The sequence below is a fragment of the Propithecus coquereli genome, unplaced genomic scaffold (genome assembly GCF_000956105.1).
Source record: "Propithecus coquereli isolate 6110/MARCELLA unplaced genomic scaffold, Pcoq_1.0 Scaffold7, whole genome shotgun sequence".
Taxonomy (NCBI): domain Eukaryota; kingdom Metazoa; phylum Chordata; class Mammalia; order Primates; family Indriidae; genus Propithecus; species Propithecus coquereli.
This window is the reverse complement of record NW_012153062.1, coordinates 6,629,483-6,654,931: the sequence shown is the minus strand read 5'-3', so window position 1 is coordinate 6,654,931 and position 25,449 is coordinate 6,629,483. Positions and strand designations below refer to the sequence as shown.

At 37.0% G+C, this 25,449-nt stretch overlaps 1 protein-coding gene across 1 annotated transcript in view; it reads right to left on the bottom strand.

The window, feature by feature from the left end:
• Positions 1-25,449, bottom strand: part of EVI5 (ecotropic viral integration site 5) — a 174,894-nt gene that overhangs the window by 119,611 nt on the left and 29,834 nt on the right. The window contains exon 10 of the mRNA XM_012661016.1: positions 5,161-5,221. Coding sequence (XP_012516470.1) covers positions 5,161-5,221 — 61 coding nt within the window. The remainder of the gene's footprint in view (positions 1-5,160; positions 5,222-25,449) is intronic.

The window sequence follows — 25,449 nt, the reverse complement described above, 5'->3', positions numbered from 1 at the left end:
CCATGCTCATGGACTGGCAGAATCCATATTGTTAAAATATCTATACTACCTAAAGGGATCTACAGATCCAATGCAATGCCCATTAAAATATCAACATCATTTTTTGCAGATCTAGAAAAAAACAGTTCCACATTTCGTATGGGACCAGAAAAGACCCCGAAGAACCAATGCAACCTTATGTAATAAGAATAAATCAGGAGGCATCATTTTATCATACTTCAAGCTACACTACAAGGCTATAGTAACCAAAACAGCACGGTACTGGCACAAAAACAGAGACATAGACCTATAGATCAGAACAAAGAACCCAGATATGAAACCATCTTTATATTGCCATCTGATCTTTGACAAAGTAGAAAAAGACAAAGACTGTGTAAAAGAATCCCTATTCAATGAATGGTGCTGGGAAAACTGAATAGCCACATGTGATGACTGAAACAGGATCTGTACCTCTCACCACTCACAAAAATTAATTCGTGATGGATGACAGGCTTAAACCTAAAACATAAAACTGTAAGAATTCTAGAAGATAATGTTGGAAAAACTCTTATAGATATCAGCCTAGACAAAGAATTTATGAAGAAGACCCCAAAAGTAATCACAGCAACAACAAAAATAAATAAATGGGACCTGATCAAATTAAAAAGCTTCTGCACAGCTAAGAAAACTATCATTAGAGTGAACAGACAACCTACAGAATGGGAGAAAATATCTGCATGCTATATATCCGATAAAGGGCTGATAACTACAATCTACATAGAACTTAGGAAAATCAACAAGAAATAATCAAACATTCCCATTAAAAAGTGAGCAAAGGACATGAACAGAAATTTTTCTAAAGAAGACAAATGGCCAAAAAACATATGAAAAATTGTTCAACATCTCTAATCACCAGAAAATACAAGTCAAAACCACAATGAGATATCACTTAAATCCAGTGAAATTGGCTTTTATCCAAAAGTCCCAAAACAACAAATGTTGGCACTGATGTGGAGAGACAGGAACACTCATACACTGCTGGTGGGACTGCAAATTAGTACAACCTCTATGGTAAAAAATATGGAGATACCTCAAAGAACTAAAAGTAGAACTACCATTTGATCCAGCAATCCCACTACTGGGTATTTGCTCAAAGCAAAAAAAGGCTATAATAAAGACACCTGCACCCAAATGTTTATAGCAGCCCAATTCACAATTGCAAAGATGTGGAAACAACCCTAGTGCCCATCAATACATAAGTGGATTAATAAAAAACAAAATACAGTGGTGATATAGCACCTCTTGTATTATCCTCGATAGAGCTGGAACCCATTCTACTAAGCGAAGTAACACAAGAATGGAAAAACAAGCACCACATGTACTCGTCACTAAATTGGTAGTAATTGAGCAACACTTATGTGCATGTACGGAAGTTAACATTCACTGGATATCAGGCAGGTGGGAAGGGGGTAGAGGAGATGGGTAAATTCACACCTAATGGGTGCAGTGCACACTGTCCGAGGGATGGGCACACTTGTAAGCTCTGACTCAGCCAGTGCAAAGGCAATATATATAACCAAAGTATTTGTACACTCGTAATATTCTGAAATTAAAAAATAAATAAATATAAAAAAAGAATAACACAAGTCAGAGTTCAAATCCTTGACTTTTAGTGTTTCCTAGCTATGTGACCACTGGTATATTGAGTGAAGCTTAATTTCTTCACCGAGAGATAAGATAAAGAACCCTTTCATAAGATATTGTAGAATAAGGGGAGAGAAAGCATGTGAATGACCCATCGTATATTAAGGGGTAAATAAATGTGAGCCTCTATTCTACTAACACCTGACATTGACTGTTAAAATGTAATTCCTGGATAACTTACATAATATTTATCATATTTTTTATGCTAGACAGTGAATACATGAGTGTTTTCATATTATTTTCTGGCTTTCAGCATATCTGAAATATACCATAATTTTTGAAACAGGAAAAAATATTTAACTTCTGACTAAAAACCTGTCAGAATTTTTAACACTTCCCATTTGCCGGGCTTTATATCTCTATGTTCCAAAACACAGATAAATATGAAAATTAAATTATAAGTTCATATGTCTGCCTTAAATAGGTCAGGGGGATAAAGGTTTTTCTTTTTTAAAGATTGTGGTCACCCTGATATAAGCTAGAATTTTAATATTTCTTACCTCCTCCCCCTCAGGTGGAACATCAACAGATTGGAAGAAGACACTGATAAAGATGTTTCTATTAACAAAAAATTTCACATGGTAAACCGTAAGATTCTCCATATGAAGCCATTATTATCAAAACCTTTCTATACCACTTTTAGGCAAGAGGCAGAAAAAATAATTAAAAGTCACATCTTAAACAGGGAGCTCAATGACAGATATATTTCTTTTCTTTTCTTTTTTTCTTTTTTTTTTTTTTGAGACAGAGTCTCACTTTGTTGCCTGGGCTACAGTGAGTGCCGTGGCATCAGCCTAGCTCATAGTAACCTCAGACTCCTGGGCTCAAGCAATCCTACTGCCTCAGCCTCCCGAGTAGCTGGGACTAGAGGCATGCGCCACCATGCCCGGCTAATTTTTTTTCTTCTATATATTTTTAGTTGTCCGATTAATTTCTTTCTATTTTTGGTAGAGATGGGGTCTCGCTCTTGCTCAGGCTGGTCTCGAACTCCTGAGCTCAAACAATCCGCCCGCCTCAGCCTCCCAGAGTGCTAGGATTACAGGCGTGAGCCACTGCACCCGGCCTATATTTCTTAAATAAAAGGTCACCACCCCAAAGGTCTTAGAATTTAATTAAAGTAAAAACAGAGACCTTAAACACATTTTATAATATCAAGGGCTGATTTTATACTTCCATATCAAAAGATTAAATAAGTTGATGATCATACCATTTGCTTATGTAAAGAATGGTACAAAACTATCTCCCTGGGGGGTTTATTGAAGGACCAAGGCAAGAAAGCCCTAGTTTAACAGAATCCATTCTCTTGTAAATGAGACCTCGGAGTAGAGAGGAAGGAGGGAGTGTAACAAGTGGCCATTTCTCATTTTACAAGGCTCAATTAATACGGGGCTAATGAATTGTAAATAAGGTAGTCTTCTGATCATGACTCAAATGGGTTGTCAAGTCCAAGTCAAAAATCAGACATAAACATATAGTAAATAAAAAAGTAAGTAACTCAAAACTTGCTTTAGTTTTGTCTTTTGGGGCATTAGAGAAATGAAGAAAGAGATGAAAATAGTACAAAAAAAGAACTGTATGGAAACAAATTTAAAAGGGAACAGACTACCTTTGAAATTAGCATACTTTATTTACCTAATATGTTCCGCTTTTTAAACTTTTTTTTTTCAGATTCTCCTCTATAAACAATTTAATGCCATTGCCTGAGACACATGGAGCTAGTATTCAAAAGTATTTTGTGAGAGATATGAACTGTAACTTTCCGCAAAAAATAAAATATGGAAATCACTGCAAATATGAGCTAAAGTCTGCTAAAAATCTGTTTTCTGTAAATGCCTTTTGGTGTTTCTATATTCATATACTTAATTTTATAAAAAGCTTCTTCAAGAGCAAGGATTGTTCACAGAATATGATTTTTTTTTCTCAATAACACAGCATGGTGAAACGAACAGGATGGCTTCCCCATCCTCAGATTCTTGACTTGCAGTTTCAAATATTCATGGTATGCTATAAGCCACACTCTCTCCCCACTCATCAGGATGAAATACTTTTTACTTTCAGTAGGTTGAAGTACAGGGTATGATTTAATATTACCTTTACTCATGGTAAAGGTATCTAAAAGAAAAAATGGTAGAGCAGCATTTGGGTGATAATTTTTTAAAAGGTGGAGCAGCATTGGGTGACAGCATTTTTTAAAGGGAGGGAAAAACATCCACAGGGGTCTTTTCTCTATGAAAAATATAGACATATCTATTTCCAATTAATAGGGAATAGGTGATAGAAACTGGAATAAAGCATCTAAATAGAAAAGGGAGGACAGAGTTGCTGTAAGAGAGTTCACATAAGAAAATACAAAGGCTGTCTCCCAAGAGGCTTCTGAGGAGGATGAGCCAAGAAAGAATACTGATTTAACAGAATCCATCATTCCCTGGAACCCGTGGAGTGTGAGTGGCATTTTATAGCAAGGCTCAATTAACAAATGGCTAATTAATTGTAAATAAGGTGGTCATCTGATGTCTTACCAGGTCCAAGTCAAAAATCAGACACATTCAAACATAAAGTTTAAAAAGGAGGGAGGGAGTCACTCAATCAAAACTGTTTTATTTTTTTACCTTTTGGGGGGGTTAATTAATAAGATTAGAAATTAGATCAACCAATCATTAAGTTCCTTGACTTATGCTGCCATTTATCACCCCAATCTTGCAGTATCAGCATAAAAGCCAACATAACTTCTCTTAAGTCTCAACTCCAAGAGTGCCAAATATCCTCAACTTGAGAATTCCTTGGTGTATTGCTAGTTTTTCCAGAACAAAAAAAGAATTCCTTGGCTTACAGGGGGTACAAATTTTTTAATTTTAGGGTATACGTAGGGCATTTATATGCCCTTTGAATTGAAAATCTACCTGTTTCTCTGCAGAGAATTAATTCAAAAATGTAACTATTGCCTAGAGAAGAAAAAATTGTGTTAGCCAAATCTTCCTACAGCTCTAGAGCAGCCATAATTAGTTTTGGTGTAATATTTGCTCTCTTTATTATTTGCCTATTATACTGCTATTAGTCTCAGCACAGAATATGTTATAGATTATATTCTCTGCCACTTTTTAAAATATCTTAAATGGAATGATAATTATCTTCCCCATGAGAGTATTTTTCTCCTGACGAGCCACGAACAAATTTAGAAAAAGGGAAGAGCTGCTCTTTTTCACTCTAGAATGAAATATACTGTCACATTTCACAGTGTGAAATACACTGTCACACTACAAACACTTCAGTCACATTATTCTGCTTTTTTGAAATGTCTATTTTTAACTATATTCTAGTAGGATGGTAAATAAATGTATCAGTAAAGACAGTAAGTATAAACTTCATTGCTAAATTTACTACAGATAGGTAACAATATAGCAACATAAACTAGTATCTACTGCCAAATAACTGATTTCAATTTATCTTCAGCACTTAAAAAAGCCCTGAAATGCTTACTTTAATTTCAACTTGCTCTTCCATTTCTTTAGTTTTTATTGTAGTGTATTCCTTTTCAAGCCTAAGGGGGGAAAAAAAAAAGATAAAGGTACATTTTCATTAAAAAGTAGTTACTAAATTGTAAAATTTAAAAAATATACGTAAACATAAAATAAAATTTCTTTAGTTTCCCCCAGCTTATAACTTGAGATATTGGATACAAGAAAAATGATCTAAATTGAGTCAAGACACAGAACTGAGTTTACAGATTCTATCCAGCCCTAAACTTACAAATGAACCATCTATCATTTTACCTCAAATTAAAACACATCTGAAGAGTTCACCTGGCTCTTAACCAGAAAATCCTGGTACTAACACTGACTTTAAAATTTTTAATGAGTAAAAAGGGATAGCTCTTCCTTACAGAAGAATTCCAATTAACAAACATAGAAGGAATGAAGTGAACATAAAAATCCCCATTAGAACTCCATAATAGCTACTGAGGGAAGAACCACCAATGGATACTAAAATTAGTGGGTCAAAGTTTAAGCACAGTCTCTAATTATCTCTCCCAAAATATTTATTAATAGTAAGTACTAAGGAAACAGTAAATTTACAGTACAGAATCATGGCAGACAGCACCTGAGCTAACTGATCAAGGTTAACATCACCAGTAATATATATTGACATCATGCACCCCCTGTAAAGATGTACTGAGAAGGGGACATCACCTCTGTAGTATCCTTCCCAAGAATGCATATCCTCAATCTAATAAGAGAAAACATCAAACAAACCCTAACTGAAAGACATTCTACGGAATAACTGACCAGCTCTCTTCAGAAGTGTCAAGGTTATGAAAAAGAAAAAAAGACTGTTATTGATTGAAGGAAAGTAAGACATGATGAATAAACACAACGTACTATTTTTGCAACTCTAATGTAAGATTAAAATTATCTTTAAAAAATTTATAGGCCACACAAAAATTAGTCTTACCAAATTCTTTTATCTTGCTCTCAAACACAAATACCAAGTTTACTCTAAATATTAATCAGACCAGGCTCCAAATAACTTACAGCTGCTTTATAAAATCAAATTCTCCCTCAAAGAACAAAAATCTCTTACTTACTAAATGCCTAATCTCATTTAGCTCACAGGAACCTTTTAATATAGGTTGTTACGCCCACTTTGGGTTTTATAAAGTTTGAGAAACTTGCCTACAGTCAAAGCCTTGACAGCTACACTACTGTGTCTCTCACTAAAGTGTATTAAAAGACCATAAGATATCCAAAAGAATTTATAAAAGACTCCAAAGATTTGCAAAACATTTTGAATAATGGCTGCACCACTGAAACATTTATAGCCTATAATCCACTATTACTTCTTCATCTCCACTGATAGTTTTTCAATAAACTTAATTTTTTAAAAATAGGTTTAGATTTACAAAAATGTTGTGAAGATAGTACAGAGTTTCCATGTGCCCTGTCCCAGTTTCCTTTATTATTAAACATGTTATATTAGTATGGTACCTTGTTACAGTTAATAAACCAATAAACACATTATTGTTAACTAAAATCCATGCTTCATATATAGATTTCCTTAGTTTTTGCCTAATGTCCTTCTTCTGTCCCAGGATCCCATCCAGGAAACTACACAACATTTGGTTGTCATGTCTCCTTAGGCTCGCCTTGGCTCTATCAGTTTCTCAGACTTTCCTTGTTTTTGACGACCCTGACAGTTTTAAGGAGTACTGGACATATATTTTGTATAATGTCCCTCAAATGGGATATGCCTCATGATTTTCTCATGATTATACTGGGGTTATGGGTCTTTGGGAGGAATACCACAGAGGTAAGTGCCATTTTATTAAGGGTACAACAGAATATCACTATGGATGCTGACCTTGGTCACCCAGCTGAGGTAGTGCTTGCCAGGTTTCTCCATTATAAAGTTTCTTTGTTCCCCCTTCACTGATAGTGTTTTTAGGCTTTTATTATGGCTTGTCTAAATTACTTGAAGAGACTCTCTCTATTGCCAGGTTCATAACTCAATCTTTTCTACACACTATTACTAGAGTGTTTTTTTTAAAATGCTGATTTGGTTCATGCCACTCATGGATTGTCAGTGGCTAGTCATTACCTTCAGACTAAATTTCAAAAGCTTATAAGAAGTAATGAAAGCTCTTTGGAGAAATGGCTTATGCCTGAGTAGGAACAGGGATGGTATAAGATGAGCCTGGAACATTTTGTTGCCTTAAAGGAAAAAAATTCTCAAAAAATCATGGGAACAAATCAAAAGGACACAGCAGCCAGCTCAAAGGGGTTCCCACTGGACAAATCAGGGACAGTTTGATAGTAATGGATTGTATCTCTTTGAATAAAACAAGAATCCATGAATTCACACTGATAGAAGTGAATGAATGATGGCGAAGGGAAAGTTCTTCCTTACAGTAGAATGCTGATTAATAAGAACGAATGAGGGAGTAAGAAAATCCTAAAAGGATATAAAAACCTGGTGAGTTAAAGTTTGGTGAAGAAAGAGGTTATTACATAATCTTAAGGTAACTTGCCACAAATAACTTATTACAAAAGGGAAAACAATAACTTTACAATAGTGAACCCTGGCAGATATCACCTTAATCAAGGGATCAAAGCTAACATTACCAATTCTGAAAGAAACCAATAATACATACCTATTGTATGGTGAACTAAGAAGATATTAATACATCATCACTGGTATACCTGCCAAAAATGCACAACCTGAATCTAATCATGAGGAAGCTTCAGAAAAACTCAAACTTTGGGATTTTCTACAAAATAACTAGCCTGTATACTGTTTAAATGTATCAAGGTCAAGAAACACAAAGAAAGGCTTAGGAACAGTTTCAGATTAGAAACCAAATGGATATAACAATTAAATCCTATATATGATCCTAGAGTGGACCCTAGACTGGGGTATGAGGTGAATGGGAGCTGGGGAGATAGCTATAAAGGATATTATTAAGACAAGTGATAAAATCTGAACATGTAATTTGGATTAGATAATAGCATTGTATCTATAATTTCCTTGCTTTGATTAACTACTGGCTTTATGTAAAAAAAAAAAAAAAAGTCATTCTTAGGAAGTACACACATTCAAGTGTTTAAGCATAAAGGGCACACTATCACAACTTATTCTCAAACAGATCTCCCTAAAAATGTATATAGATTTTACTTACACATTATTTGTGCGTGTGCATATATATATATATATATATATATATAAGAGAGAGAAGAAGATAAAGCTCATGGGACAAAAGGTAAACAACTGGTGAATGTCGGTAAAGAGTATATGGGAGTTCCTTGTACTAATTTTGTAATTTTTTTTATAAGTTTGAAACTATATCAAAATAAAAATTCACCCAAAAAAGTCAAAGGCTAAAACTCATCCCTTGCAACTTTCACATCTTAAAGGATCCTCTCTCTCACTTCTCTCTGGGGTCTGCTCAGATGGTACCTTCTCAGCCTGTGTGCCCTATCTGAGTGCCCTATCTAAAAGAGCATCTCATCACTCTAAGTCCTTCATCCTGCTTTGTTTTGTTCATGGCACTTTCACTGACAGACATTATACTACACATTTGTGTCAGTCTTCTGCATTTCTGTAAGTTCCATATCAGCAAGAATTTTCTGTTGTTGTCATCATTTAACCCTAGCAATTAGGAACAAAGGTCTTCAAAATTGTACTGAGGTGTCATTTCCTTCAGAGAATTACCTAAAACTTCCTCCTCCTGCCATCATCCTATCCCGTGTCAGAGGTTTTCATATTTTTCTGCTCATATACCTGCTAAGAGTGTTTCCTCATACACATTTTATTAAAGACTTCTAAATTTTTTTTTACCTTAAGTGTATATATTTGCAAAGGATATAATTTATATGTACTTTAAAATTTTTCCACTGAAACTTTAGGTGAAATTTATCTCATTTAATTTATAAACGTCTACCTATGACCTAACTGGCAAAGGCAGGCACTATTATTAAACCAATAAGTCAAATTATATTTGCTTTCTTTTTTGGAGACAGAGCCTCTTTCTGTCAGCCAGGCAAGAGTGTAGTAGTGTCATCATAGCTCACTGCAACCTCAAACTTCTGTGCTCAAGTGATTCTCCTGCCTCAGCCTCCCGAGTAGCTGGGACTACAGGCACGCACCACCATTCCCAGCTAATTTTTGTATTTTTTGTAGAGACAGGGTCTCACTCTTGCTTAGGCTAATCTCGAACTCCTGACCTCAAGTGATCCTCCTGCCTTGGCCTCTCAGAGTACTAGGATTACAGCCACCACGCCCAGCCTATATTTACTTTCTGTCATTAGAATCTACCTTTATTTTTCAAAATAAATAAATGTCTTAATATTTGCCCCATGATCACCGTCCTATTTTTGAATTCTAATAGTAAGAAAGCCTTGTCAAGCATCTGCCAGCCGGATGAAATAAGAAGCTGCTCCATTCAATTTTTCTTGCTTTGCTCTCTCAGGGGACACCCCCTCAGGAGGAAGGCATTCTGAAATTGCCCCTTAGTTTGGAGCCCCAGAGAGTCTTATAACCCTAAGTAAATCTACCATAGTAGGATTTGGAACAGTTGACAGGTTTGCTTTCCTTTTATAAAGTGAGAGAAGGCAGATTAAGAAAGGGGAAGTGTAAAGGAGAACCAAAACACCTCTACTACACAAATGTTATCAGACAGAAAAATTTTAGAAAAGTACACAGATGGAAATTGAAAATCTAGCTACAATGCTCTGAACATTTTCCTGACCCCCAGCAGACCATGTATGCCAGTTTAAAGACATGGGTTAGGCATTTCTCACATGTTACATTAACAATCTGTTATATTGGCATCTACCACACTATACTTGCAATAAGTTATTTATTTCTCTTTTCTGCCACTCTCCAACCCATAGGAAGCTTGAACCTTTTTTCAAAGATGGGTCCAAGTCTTAGTTTGTTATATATTCCAAGGGTAGTACGTAGTAGAAATGGATGAGACTCATCTTTTAATACTAACAAAGGATTACTATCCAGAATATAAACAACTTCTAACCACTAAAAAGTAGTCAATGTGGTAAGAAGTAGACACTGCAACAGAAAAATGAGGGAAAAAATAGAAGAAAAACATGAGTGAGGACAATAAACGTATGAAAAGATCTTACCCTTATTAACAATCAGGAAAATGCAAATAGTCTAAAATGAGATAATATTTTATACTCAATAGATTGGTAAAAACTAGAATAACCAAGTGTTGATGAAGAAGCAGAACAATGAGAACTCTCATACATTCCTAGGTAAGATTATAAATTAGTGTCACTTGGGGAGACGGCCGAGACGGCCACCTAGAGACTCAGCTCGTCAGATCGTCCTGGCTGAAGAATAGAGGGCTTAGGAGAGTGAAGAACAATTATGGCTGGGATGTGGACCATGGGGAGAAACAGCAGAAGTCCGGGGACCCCACCCAGAGGAGGTGCGGAGCTAAAAGAGAGGATACAGAAGAGAGATCCATGGCCTGGACCAAATCCAAGGAGGTCTGAAGCCCAGCGAAAGGGTAAGGGGGCTCCCCTCCCCTACCTGCGTGCCTCCAGCCAGCAGGGGGACACAGGGCTCTCATCATGTGGGGGAGAGTCACAGGAGACCGGAGAGCCGGCATTCTTGCTTCTGGACACCCACTCCTCCGCACCTCCTCCATTCCTGGCATCCCAGGAAGTAATTTTGGCTCAAGCCAGCTTGTAGCCCCCGCCCGTCCCCCACATAGCTACTACTAAGCTCTATGCTCTGAGGGTGCATTCCCAGCTGAGCCCTTTTCAGAGAGCGGAGCCCGTGCGGAAGCACTTCACACGAGGGCCCTCTCGTGGCTAGGACGGGCAGGCAGGACCTGATGGCCCCCGAACACCAAAGTGGTACAGCAAGACCACAGCTCCTCCCCCCACCATAGCCACCGCTAGAGCAGCAGACCCTCCCAACACTCACTACAACAGGGAGTGCACCTTAATCCAAGAGACTCCTGAGCTGCCATTTCTCCTCCGGTGGAAGTGTGCCCCTGGCAGAGGCCTCAATCGACAGAGATCTACCTCCCTCACATTGCGGTTTAGTGGTGAAACAGGGGTACACAATTGAAGATCTCCCTAACAGCCTGCATCACACAGGGACGCAGGCCAGTGGATCAGACACACTAACGGTGGGGTACAAGAGCTGGACTTGGGCAGAGGAGGAATGCACGTGGACTGATCAGAAAAGAGAGTGCAGTGGAGTTCCAAAGAGAAAATGGGAGCACCCTCCCTACCCCGCAGAGAAACCGGGCTAGCGGAATGCCGCGGAAAAGGCCCCGGCCTTAGCAATCGTACAATTAGGCCCCTCCCCTTGGGATCAGCTATCCAGGCTTGGACAGATTGCCCTGAACTCCATTATCAGCAGCTCCCCCTAGCGGCGGATAAGCAACCTCTGAACCCTACTGAGGCTCAATAAAACCTCTCAGGCTCTAGCAAATCAGTCAGCATCTGTTGTGCTCCTCTCCCCACCACAGGGAAGTAAAAATAAAGCAACTCCCTGGGAGCTACGGGGTCCTTCCTAAAGCTTGGGCATCCACGTGTCCCATCTGGGGGACCAGAGCCTACCACGGACACAAAAGCACTCCTTGGCAGCTGGCTCTTCTATGCAAACTACTATCAAAGGGGCGGGGGACCACCCCATTACTAAATACAGTATCTTCCAACTCAAGCAAACAGGGAGCGGAGGATTCAAACCAGCAAACTCCACTCATCATTCCAGAGATTAGGCTGGGGGACTTAACTCATTACCCACTGTTGGGAAGTGGTGAAGTCAATAGGTCAGCAGTAAGCAGAGAGGTTCACCAAACCTGTGAGAGGATCCCAAAGGCAACTCAAGACCAGCACTATTATCTCTGACACAGTCAGGGACTGACCTTCCGGGTCTCAGAGACAGACCCATAAACCAGCCCTAATACCCACAGATCTCGATTGAGAGGTCAGGTGAGAAAGAACCAGTGAAAAAAACTCTAGGAAATATGAAAAATCAAAGTGAAAGGTTACCCCTGAAGGAGACAATAACTCCTTACCAATGGATTCCAACCAAAAGCAGAATATTGAAATAATACACAAAGAATTTTGAACATGGATTGTAAGGAAGCTCAATGAAATACAAGAGAAAACAGAAACCTAACACAAAGAAGCCACAAAAACAATGCAGGAAATGAATGAAAAATTCTCTAAAGAAATCAAAGTATTAAAGAAAAATCAAACAGAATTTCTGGAAATGAAAAACTGATGCAAGGAATTACAAAGCACAGTGGAAAGTCTTAAGACTAGTTTGGATCAGGCAGAAGAAAGAATCTCAGAACTTGAATACCTTTGAGCTAAACAAGTCAGTCAAAGAGAAAGAACAGAAATAAGAGGGACAAACAAAGCCTACAAGAAATGTGAGATTATGTAAAGAGGCCAAACATAAGAATCATAGGCATCCCTGAGGGCAAAGAAAAAAATACACAAAGATTGGATAATTTATCTCAGGGAATAATTGAGGAAAATTTTCCTGGCCTTGCTAGAAACCTAGATATCCAGGTACAAGAAGCACACAGGACTCCTGGGAGATTCATCATAAATACGAAATCACCATGACACATAGTCATTACGCTGGCCACAGTAAACACAAAAAGAAGCACTCCTACAGGCAGTAAGGAGAAAACAACAGGCAACTTACAAAGGAAAACCTATCAGACTAACTGCAGACTTCTCAACCGAAACCTTACAAGCCAGAAGGGATTGGAGACCCATTCTCAGTCTTCTAAAACAGAATCATAGCCAGTCTAGAATTGTGTATCCTGCTAAACTAACTTTCCTATATGAGGGAGAAATAAAGACTTTCTTAGACAAGCAATCACTGAGGGAATTTCCAAAGACCAGACCTGCCCTGCAGGAAGTACTCAGACCTGCATTATAAGTGATCAGCACAACAGATCCCCCACCAGTGTAAAATCATCCAAAAGCCAAAGTTCAAAGTGCAGATACCACAGTGGCTCAAGAGGTAAAAGAAAGCAGTAAGTGTGTACCCAACAGGATGAACAGAAATCCACCACACATGTCAATTCTTTCAATAAATGTGAATAGCTTGAACTCCCTGCTCAAGAGACACTGGCCAGCTGAATGGATAAAAAAATACAAGCCAAGTGTCTGCCATCTCCAGGAAACACATCTAATCTACTAGGACTCATTCAGAATCAAGGTAAAAAGATGGAAAACAATATTCTATGCAAAGGGAAACCAAAAGAAAGCTGGTGTAGCCATTCTCATATCAAATAACATGGACTTCAAATCAACAAAAGTAAAGAGAGATAAAGATGGTCATTATATAATGGTGAAGGGAAAAATCCAACAAGAAGACTTAACAATCCTAAATATTTATGCATCTAACACTGGAGCGCCCAGATTCATAAAGCAAACCCTACTTGATCTAAACAAAATGATAAACAGCAACACCATAATTGCTGGGGACTTCATCCCATTAACAGAACTGGACAGATCCTCCAAACAGAAAATAAACAAAGAAAAAATGGACTTAAACAGAACTCCAGAGCAAATGGGCCTAACAGACATTTACAGAACATTCTACCCAAAAACTACTGAATATACATTCTTCTCATCAGCTCATGGAACATTCTCTAAGACTGATCACATCGTAGGCCACAAAACATGTCTCCACAAATTTTAAAAAATATACATTATACCATGTATCTTCTCAGACTACAGTGGAATAAAATTAGAAATCAATTCCAAGAAACACTCATCCTTATACAAAGTCATGGAAACTAAACAACCTATTGCTTAATGTTAGTTGTGTCAAGGAATAGATAAAGATAAAAATCAAAAGATTCTTCGAACTAAATGATAATGGGGACACAAGTTATCAAAATCTGTGGGATACAGCAAAAGCAGTCCTGAGAAGAAAACTCATATCCTTAAATGCCCACAACCAAAAGACAGAAAGATCACAAATCAACAATCTAATGAATAATCTCAAGGAACTGGAAAAGGAAGGGCAAACAAATCCCAAACCCAGCAGAAGAAAAGAAAAAAACAAGATCAGAGCAGAACCAAATTAAATCAAGAACAAAACAATTATACAGAAAATTAATGAAACAAAAAATTGGTTCTTTGAAAAGATAAACAAAATTGACAGGCATCTTACTAGACTAACCAGAAAAAAGGACTCTAATAAGCACATTCAGAAATGAAAAAGGAGAAATCACAACTGATACCACAGAAATACAAAACATCTCTGAATACTATTAAAATCTCTATGTTCATAAACTTGAAAATGTGGAGGAAATAGACAAATTCTTGGAAACACACAACCTCCCTAGGCTCAATCAGGAAGAAATAAAACTCCTGAACACACCAAAATCAAGCAGCAATAAAAAATCTTCCAACAAAAAAAGTCCGGGACCAGACGGTTTTACCTGAATTTTACCAAACCTACAAAGAAGAACTGGTACCTATACTGCAGAAATTATTCCAGAACATTGAGAAGAAAGGAATCCTCCCCAAATCATTCTATGAAGCCAATATCACCTTGATACCAATACGAGGAAAGGACACAACAAAAAAGGAAAACTATGGACCAATATCCCTTCTGAATATAGATGCAAAAATTCTCAGCAAAATCTTAGCAAACTGACTTCAGCTGCACATCAAAAAAAAATAATTCATCAAGTGGGCTTCATCTAGAGATGCAAAGCTGGTTCAATATATACAAATCTATAAATGTAATTCACCACATAAACAGAAGCAAAAACGAAGACCATATGATCCCCTCAATAGATGCAGAAAAAGCATTTGACAAAATTAAGCACCCTTACATGATAAAAACACTTTACGAAATATGCATAGATGGGTCATACCACAAAATGATAAAAGCCATATAAGACTGAATGGGGAAAAATTGAAAGCATTTCCGCTTAGAACTAGAACCAGACAAGGTTGTCCACTATTACCACTTCTGTTCAACATAGTGCTGTAAGTCCTAGCCAGAGAAATCAGGCAAGAGAAGGAAACCAAGGATATCCAAAAGGGGAAAGAAGAGGTCAAACCGTTGCTCTTTGTTGATGATATGATATTATACCCTAGAAAACCCTAAAGATTCTGCCAGGAGACTCCTGGAATTGATAAATAAATTCAGCAAAGTCTCAGGTTACAAAATCAATATACACAAACCAGTACCTTTCATATACACAAACAACAGTCAAGCTGAGAATCAAATCAAAGACTCAATACCTTTCGCAATAGCAACAAAGAAAATAAAATACCTAGGAGTATATGTAACTAAGGAGGTGACAGACCTCTATAGGGAAAACTACACAACACTGAGGAAAGAAATTGCAGAGGATGTAACCAGATGGAAAAACATATCATCACTCACGGACTGGTAGAATCAACATTGTTAAAACGTCTATACTACCCAAAGTGATTTACAGATTTAATGCAATCCCCATTAAAACACCAACATCATTTTTCACAGACCTAGAGAAAATAGTTCTATACTTCATATGGAACCAGAAAAGACCCTAAATAGCATCAGGAGGCATCACTTTATCAGACTTCCAAGCTATAATACAGGGCTATAGTAACCAAAGCAGCATGGTAGTGGCACAAAAACAGAGACATAGACCTATGGATCAGAACGGATAACCAAGATATGAAACCATCCTCATATGACAAAGTAGGAAAAAACAACACTGTGTAAAAGAATCCCTATTCAATAAATGGTGCTGGGAAAATTGGATAGCCACATGTAGATAACAGAATTTGTACCTCTCACCACTCACAAAAATTAATTCACGATGGATGATAACAGACTTAAACCTAAGGTGTGAAACTGTAAGAATTCTAGAAGAAAATATTGGGAAAATTATAGATATCGCGCTAGGCAAAGAATTTATGAAGACGACCCCAAAAGCAATCACAGCAACAACAAAAATAAATAAATGGGACCTGATCAAATTAAAAAGCTTCTGTACAGCCAAGGACACAATCAATAGAGTGAATACACAACCTCCAGAATGGGAGAAAATATGTGCATGCTATATATCTGATAAACGGCTGATAACCAGAATCTACAAAGAACTCAAGCAGATCAGCAAGAAAAAAATCAAACAACCTTATTTAAAGAAAGTGGGCAAAAGACATGAACAGAAGCTTTTCAAAAGAATATAGACTAATGGCCAACAAACATGAAAAAACGCTCAACCTCTCTAATCATCAGGAAATGCAAATCAAATGAGATATCACCTAACTGCACTGAGAATGGCTCTTATCAAAAAGTCCCAAAACAACAGATGCTGGCATGGATGTGGAGAGAAAGGAACACTTACACACTGTTGGTGGGACTGCAAACTAGTTCAACATCTATGGAAAGTAGCATGGAGATACCTCAAAGAACTAAAAGCAGAACTACCATGTGATCCAGCAATTCCACTACTAGGTATTAAATATTTACCAAAGGAAAAAAAAACATTTTATAAAAAAGACACTTGCACTCGAATGTTTACAGCAACACAATTCACAATTGCAAAGATGAGGAAATAACCCAAGTGCCCATCAATATATGAGTGGATTAATAAAACGTGGTGTATGTATGCCACAGAGTACTCCTCAGCCATAAAAAAATGGTGATCTAGTATCTTTTGTAACAACCTGGATGGAACTGGAGACCATTCTTCTAAGTGAAGGATGGCAAGAATGGAAAGACAAATACCATTTGTACTCAATACTAAATTGAAACTAATCGATCAACACTTATGCGCACATATGGAAGTAAAACTCAACGGTAATCAACTGGGTGGGGGGTGGAGGGGATGAGTAAATTCACCCCTAACAAGTACAGTGCACACTATCTGGGTGAAGGGCACACTTATAACTTTGACTCAAACTATACAAAAGCAAACTATGTAACCAAAATGTGTATACCCCTGTAATATGCTGAAATTAAAAAATAAATCAATAAATAAATTAGTACCGCTTTGGCAAAAATTTGTAACGTTGAACATGAGTTACCCTACAACCTAGTAATCCCACTCCTAAATATGTATCATAGAAAATTTCTGGTGCGAAGATTCAGTGTTTTAATACCATAATAGCTAACAAATAGATAAACCTGTGATGTCTCAAGTGGCCATCAGGAAGACAGTTTGTGGCAGATTCACTTAATGGAATATCATACAGCAGTGAAAATTAATGAACTACAGCAAACACACACACAAAAACTAATGAACTGTACCATCATAATGTTAATCAATAAACACAAGTCACAGATGACTACATATGGCACGTAATTTCATAATGCCCCCAAAGAAGCATAACCATTTATATGTATGTAGTGAGACTATTTTTAAAAGGTAAGATAATAAATGGTGAATTCAAAATTCAGGATAGTGATCACCTCTTGGAGAGGGGCACTTAGGCCATGTGATGGGTTCATGACAACTTGTTTTACTTATATGCTTCATAATTTAAAAACAAATTTTATATATTCTTTTGTGTTTACCAAGTATCATATGATAAAAGCTGAAAAAAATAAAGAGGAAGTAGTCACCCATATCAAAAGTTACCATATCAAGTATGATTAGGAATAAAAACCATGTATTAGATTTGCAACTGGGAAACAATTACTTATAACATCTTTTGTCTAGACTATCTCAATAACTTAATAACTTCTCTCCCTGAATCTATTCGGACTCTACCTCCTCCACTATCTATTCTCCAAAGAGCAGCTAGTATAGTTTCTTAAAACATAAGTAATTCTCTGTACTTATTAAAAGCACCAAAGTCTATTCCAAGCGCTATACCCACCGCCCCCATTTCCTCTCCAACCCGTCTCCTACCTCTTTCCTCCTGGCCTACTCTGCTCCAGCCACCCTGGCCACAATGACATTTGTCAAATATACCAAGCACATTTCTGCCTTCAAGCCCTTGCACTGCTTGCCCTCTACGTCTGGAGAGCTCTTCAAGTTATCTGTATGACTTGCCTCTTACTTCTGTCATGTCCTCTCTTAAATGTCACCTTATATGAAAGGCCTTTGCCCATTACTGTGTTTGAAAGAGAATATTACCCACTTATCTCTTCTCATATTGTCTTTCTTCACAGCATTTATCACTACCTGACATGTAGTTCTGTTTAATTTCTGCCTCACCACATAGGCACTAGAATGTAAGCTTCGTGAAGAAGCATAAATTCAATATTTTATTTCCAGCACCTACAAAAATGTCAGCATATACTGGACACTCAAGAAATATATCTTGAATTTCAAAAGAAGTAATTTTAGTGGGAGAGTAAGAACAGATATCAGATTACAAAGGGTGAGAAATTGCTACGAAGTCATGTTTATGTTCTAACTTTGTCCACGGAAAGATCCTAAAAGCTAGGATACCTACATAATAATGAGTACCCTTCACATCCAGATTTTAATCTCTAAATATTACTTCTCACTAAAAGACCAAGTCTGGGGCAGAAAATACACATAATAGGGCTGGAACATCTTTTGTACCTGAAAATAATACAGTAGTTTGGGACTACTGGGGTCATGTTAAAAGGATACAGGAACCACCTTAAACGAGCTCCTGACAGCCAAAATTGAGACTATTTGAACTACAAAAGTGACTATATTAAAGCATACTGTCAGATAATGCTGTTATTAAAAAAAAATAATAAAAAATAAAGCATACTGAATATAAGCCCATGAGTCCTTAATAATTGCCTCCACTTAAAAAGAACAGAATAATTTAACAGAACTAAACAGAACTAAAATTATTCCCACTAATTCCTTTCTCTGGAAATTGGTAATTAAAGGGAAATAATGAAGCATGTATATGTGTTTCCAGCTGTAGTCCATGAAGAAAAGGTTAATGAAGAAAGCCAAGTAATAAATTTAAGAAGAATGATAGATTTTTAAAAATCATGATTTTGTTATCCTAAATGAAATAATTTAAACATGGAAAGTACCACCAATGATAACTTTTGAGTACAGCAGAGCAAGAAATGAAAGGTCATGATGAACCGGATAATCTCACAGTGCCAAAGTAGCAAGTTATAGAGTATTCATGGTTGCCAAGAGGGAAAACATACTTTATAATAAAAAAAACTGTCATTACCTTAATCATCAATCATGGCATCTCTAATAACATTGAGACGGATAAATGTCCGGCATCATTTAAGGTGAATATGAAGTGCATGATATCACCTATTAATTATTCTTGCCAAAAATAATTGCTCTTAATCTAATTAAGTCTTCACATTTAGTTTCCAGTTTACAGAAAACACAGATAAAAAAATTAAATGAGATCACAAGGAAATAATCAGATAAATTCTTAAGATTGGATATTCTCTGTACAACTGACTTGGTCTCTTCAACAAGTCAATATATTAAAAAGATGATCTGCAGTGGGCAGTTCTGATCTAAATTAAAAGAAATCTAAGGGCCAGGCATGGTGGCTCACACCTATAATCCTAGCACTTTGATAGGCCAAGGTGAGAGGATCACTTGAGCTCAGAAGTTTGAGGTTGCAGTGAGCTATGATCATGCCGTTGCCCTCATGTTTGGGCAACAAAGTGAGAAGACACTGTCTCAAAAAAAAAAAAAAAACTAAACTAAGAAATAGAACTGAATACAATGCAATCAATGGCAAAAGACATTTTTGGCACAACTGGGGAAATCTGAACACTGATTGGGTATTAGGCAATATTATAAAATTATTTAATATTACTATGTGGTAAAAAGCAATGTTGTAGGGGAGGCAAATGCCTTTATAGAGATGAATACTGAAGTATTAAAGAGTGAAATGTTACAAACTCTATAATTTACTTTGAAATACTATGAAAGAAAATAAAGTACATATAGCAAAATATTAACTATTAAATCTAAATACTATAATACACATATGGATATTTATTATCTTCTTTTCTGTATGTTTGAAAATTTTCCCAATTGAAAAAAAAAGCACATGAAATATGATCTGTAGCTAACTAGTCTTTCCTTCATGGTTAAGTTTCATAAAAGGAGAATGGAATGCCATGTTGAAGAGGTTTTGTTTTTGTTGCTTCTAAGTCAGAACTCAAAATTACCTTCTTAGGCTGGGAGTGATGGCTCATGCCTGTAATCCTAGCACTCTGGGAGGTCAAGGCGGGAAGATCCCTCGAGGTCAGGAGTTCAAAACCAGCCTGAGCAAGACTGAGACCCAGTCTCTACTAAAAATAGAAAAATTAGCCAGGTGTGGTGTTATGCCCCTGTAGTCCCAGCTACTCAGGAGGCTGAGGCAGGAGGATCACTTGAGCCCAGCAGTTTGAGATTGCTGTGAGTTAGGCTGACGCCATGGCACTCTACTCAGGGCAACAGAGTGAGAAACTCTGTCTCCAAAAAAAAAAAAAAAATTTACCTTCTTAGAACGGGAGAAAATGAAATAACAGAAAGAGAGGGGTTGAAGATAAAGGACAGAAAGATAATTAATGGAGTAAGAACCTGGAAGAGACAGGAATGAATAACATCTTGTATTCTGAATTAGCCTTATAAAGGAATAAAATACTGTATTCTGAAAGAGGAAGAAAAGGAATATGGCTAAAGCTTTAAGGTGGAAGACAGCAACTTTAGGAAGTTTGAAAATGATGAATGAGCTGGGTGCAGTGCTTCATGCCTATAGTCCCAACCACCTAGGAGGCCAAGGCAGGATGATCACTTGAGGCTAAGAGTTTGAGACCAGCCTGGGCAATGTAGCAAGACGCTGTCTCAAAAACAAAGAAAATAAAATGATAGGCTGGGCGTGGTGGCTCACACCTACAATCCTAGCACTCTGGGAGGCCGAGGCGGGCGGATCGTTTGAGCTCAGGAGTTCGAGACCAGCCTGAGCAGGAGTGAGACCCTGTCTCTACTAAAAAAAATAGAAAGAAATTAGCTGGACAACTAAAAATATATAGAAAAAATTAGCCGGGCATGGTGGCACATGTCTGTAGTCCCAGCTCCTTGGGAGGCTGAGGCAGGAGGATCGCTTGAGTCCAGGAGTTTGAAGTTGCTGTGAGCTAGGCTGATGCCACGGCACTCACTCTAGCCCAGGAAACAGAGCGAGACTCTGTCTCAAAAAAAAAAAAAGAAAAGAAAAGAAAAGAAAATGATGAATTAAGAGTAAGGTAATCTGCTGAGAGTTAGGTATGGCAAAAAGGGGACAGGAGCTTAGGAAGAATGGCAAGGTCTGAAATAACCAATATGGGGAATGGGAGAATTAATCAAAGCCAATATAAACATACATGGAAGGGCACTGGAAACATAACTTACTGTCATCAATCTCACTAACTATACAGTAACACTTAACTACATGGATGTAGGACACAAAAGAGGAGAGGAAATATATTTGGACCAGAGGAAGGCTTTTAGAGATCAGACAAGGGATTCTGATAAGGCAGGGATAGGAGTAAGAGAGTAAAAGAACTAGAGGGTCAGAAGTTTGATAAGCAAATAATTGAAATTTCAGAAATGAACTGAATACGTGATAAGATCTAAAAGGATAATCCATTACCCCAGATTCTCTAACAGACTTTTAAAGTAAAACAAATTCTCTGTTTGGCTAGTGTGATTTAAATGTGGCTCTACCAAGTGGCAAATATTGAGATGACTCTTTAAGTTTTTATCAGTTACAAAGCAGAGCAGCTTTTTGGTCTATAGTGCCTCAACATGATGATAGTTATTAGAAATGTCACCAAGTATTTCAGTAATAATAAAAGTTGAAGCTCATAAATTGGCTTGTTTTTGCCAATTAAAGCTAACTAATTTTCATAATTCTCACTCATATTTAAATGTACTTTCTGGAGTACGAACATCCATGGGAGTAGTATGTTACATATATTAATGTAATTTCGTGTTGCAGCAGAAAAGATCTTGGTAACTTATAGCATATAACATTGTTATCATTTTTAAGCATTTTATGCCATAGAAACTAGTGCCAGAAATGCTATGAGCTCAGACCAAGAACTATTTAAGTACTCAAAGCTAGAAGAATAATAGCTATATTTTAATTAATACACTTATTCAATTTCAAAATTAAAACCAGTGACCCAAGACTGCTTATCCTGAACTTTTATAACATACATACAAAGAAAAGCTTCATTAGAAAGTAATACACAATAAATAAAATTTTAAGCTCTTAATGCATACCTCAGGTCTATTTTGCTGGTTATGCTAATCTTGAACTTAAGTGATACTCTAGGGTCAAACTAAGAGGAAAATAATGTCAATGAATGTGGCCACACCATAAAAGTGATTTTTAAAATAATAGCACACTCACATATATACCTATACCAGGCAATGTGGAAAGGGAAACGGGGGTTTTAAAGGTAGTAAACACTAGTCCCATGCACTGCTATTAAAAGTAATATATTCCAACATTAGCTTTATGTTATATTGAAACCAATACCACCAAATAAAATAATACAGTTCTATAAAGTAACGAGGAAAAATGTACTGATCATTAGAATGTTTGTCACTTCCCCGTGGAATTTTCCTGTGTACTACAAGAAACCCCTATAACTAAAAATAAAACTATAAAATACTTACTTTTTCATTTTTTTTGAGTTGTATTTGACTTGGTAAGCTGCTTGGATTAATTTGTCTGGACCTCCATCAAACTGATGTGGAATGACCTTCTGAAAGTGCTAAGAAAACAATAAAAGAAAAACATAAGAACTACTTAGTGCTGTTCATTATTAACTAATTATTAGCGAAATCTAAAGACATTCAAGCAATGATAAACTGACTTACCTGTAACATCCCTTCCATGTCAAGTTGCATTAGTTCTGCCTGATTCATTTGAAGAAGCGCTAATCCTACTCGAAACACTATTTCTAAACCCTGAGAAAACAAAGTAGATAAGGCCAAATTTGTCTTACTCTTCCATCAACAAAAACTAATCATTCAAAATAATACTAAGGTAAACATTTAGGGATCTAAACTAGGAGCTGGCAAACATTTTCTGTAGAACCAAATAGCAGTATTTAGGCCTGGTGGGCCATTATGGTCTCTGTCATAATTACTTAACTCTGCCATTGTAGCCCCAAAGCAGACCTAGACAACATAGAAACAAATGGGAAGGGGTGTGTTCCAAGAAAACTTTATTTATAAAAACAGGTGGAAGGACAGATTTGGCAGGCAAACCAGGACAGATTGGTACATGAATCACAGTTTGCCAACTCTTATCTAAACTAATTTAGATAAGTAATACAAATTCATCTTTCCAAGATGTAATTGTAGTAACAATTAACACTGGGTTCAGAGAATAGAAGGATCACTACTGCATGTCACTGACAATCAAAAGGACAACAATCTGCAATGTGTTCACAGAATAGAAGAAACATCATTAACTTAATTATACTAATTATTGCTTCTTACTCTTTGGATAACAGATGCATTGCTACAATGTTAACTGTAAGGCAAATTTTACCTCTCACTAACTGATGAAGAGGTTTTTCTTTTTTTTTTAAGAAACACAGTCTCACTCTGCTGCCCAGGCTGGAAGACAGTGGTGTGATCGCAGCTCACTGCTCTCGAGCCTCATGCCTCAGCCACCCAAATAGCTGGGACATAAGGTGTGCACCACCATGCCCATGCCCAGTTAATGCTTTCTTTTTTTTTTTTTTTTAAGAGATGGGGTCTCACTATGTTGCCCAGCCTGGTCTCAAACTCCTGGCCTCAAGCAATCCTCCCACCTCAGCCTCCCACCTTGGCCTCCCAAAGTGCTGGGATTACAGGTGTGAGCCACAACACCTGGTCTGATAAAGAGGTATGATTAAGAGTGTGGGCTCCAGAATTTGAATGTCTACACTTCAATCCTAGTTACTACACCACTTGTGTGCTGCGTATCCACAGATAAGCTACTAACCTTTCTCTAACTCTCAGCTTCCTCATCTATCATCTAACAAATGGGGATAATAACAGTATCTACCTGATATGGTTACTATAAGGTTTAAATGAAATGATACATGTAAGCAATTTAGCACAGGACACATGGGTCTGCCATACTGCTCTCCACATTGCCCTGCTCTAATAAACTCAATGATTCCTTTGCCTGCTTCTTGCTCTTAGTCTGTCCATTAGCTCTGAAGTCCCCAACCCCTGGGCTGCGGCCTGTTAGGAATAGAGCCCTAAGCTCCCCCTCCCACCTCACTGGTCCATGAAAAACTTAGGAACCAGGGGACCACACATCAGGTGGTGAATGGCAGGCAAGTAAGCAAAGCTTCATCTATATTTACAGCCACTCTGCTCCCCATCACTTGCATCACCACCTGAGCTCCTCCACCTACCCAACCCCCACCCTGCACCATCCATGGAAAAATTGTCTTCCATGAAACTGATCCCTGGTGCCAAAAAGGTTGGGGACACTGCTAGCTTACCTCAGACATAAAGATATCAAATATCCTTGTTGCAATTGGTAGTGGAAAAGTTGTAAGAAAGATAGTCAGAAACCAGGATGATGCATACATTGAAGTATGAAAACTCTGAGATTGAAAATGTACAAAAAGCTCTGGAAGATGCTCCTAAAGAGAAGAAAATTTGTTAAAACATAGCAAAATTGAGTATTTTAAATCACGTCATTGAACACATACTAGATTAGCCTATACCAAACATAAAGACAAGATTAAGCATCATATGGACAAGCTAAGATGTAGAAAGTGACGCATTCAAGACAGTGGATACTATGTAGGAAGGGAAGAAGGGGAAAGAACATGGAGTGGGAATTTTGGCATATTAAAACATTTACTTTATTAATACAAAGAAACAAATAAAACTTTTATATTTTGTTTAATCTTATTGGTGCACACATAGGTGTCTGATATTTTCTATACTTTTCTATCAACTATTTCAAAAAAAAACTTCTAAAAATAAAAGAAATGCTATGCTAAAATACTTTCAGGCACTATCTGCCATTAATCACCTATTCTTGCCTTCCCAAGAAATAGGAAAAACCCAAAATATAGATGCTTTAGCAACTGTAGTAATTCAAAACATAAATGATATGTTAACTGAAAACATAACATCAAGAGAGTTTAAGGTTGGTAAAAACAAGCTTACTATTTCAGGAAAAAATTTAAGAACCATCTCAGGATCTATTTGGGTTTTTTCTTTAAAATATAAAACCAAAACAAAATCACTATGTACTCCAAAAATATGTTGATTATTATGTCAATTTAAAAAAATAAAATAAATAAAGATAACTGATGTGGAATGACCTTCTGAAAGTGCTAAGA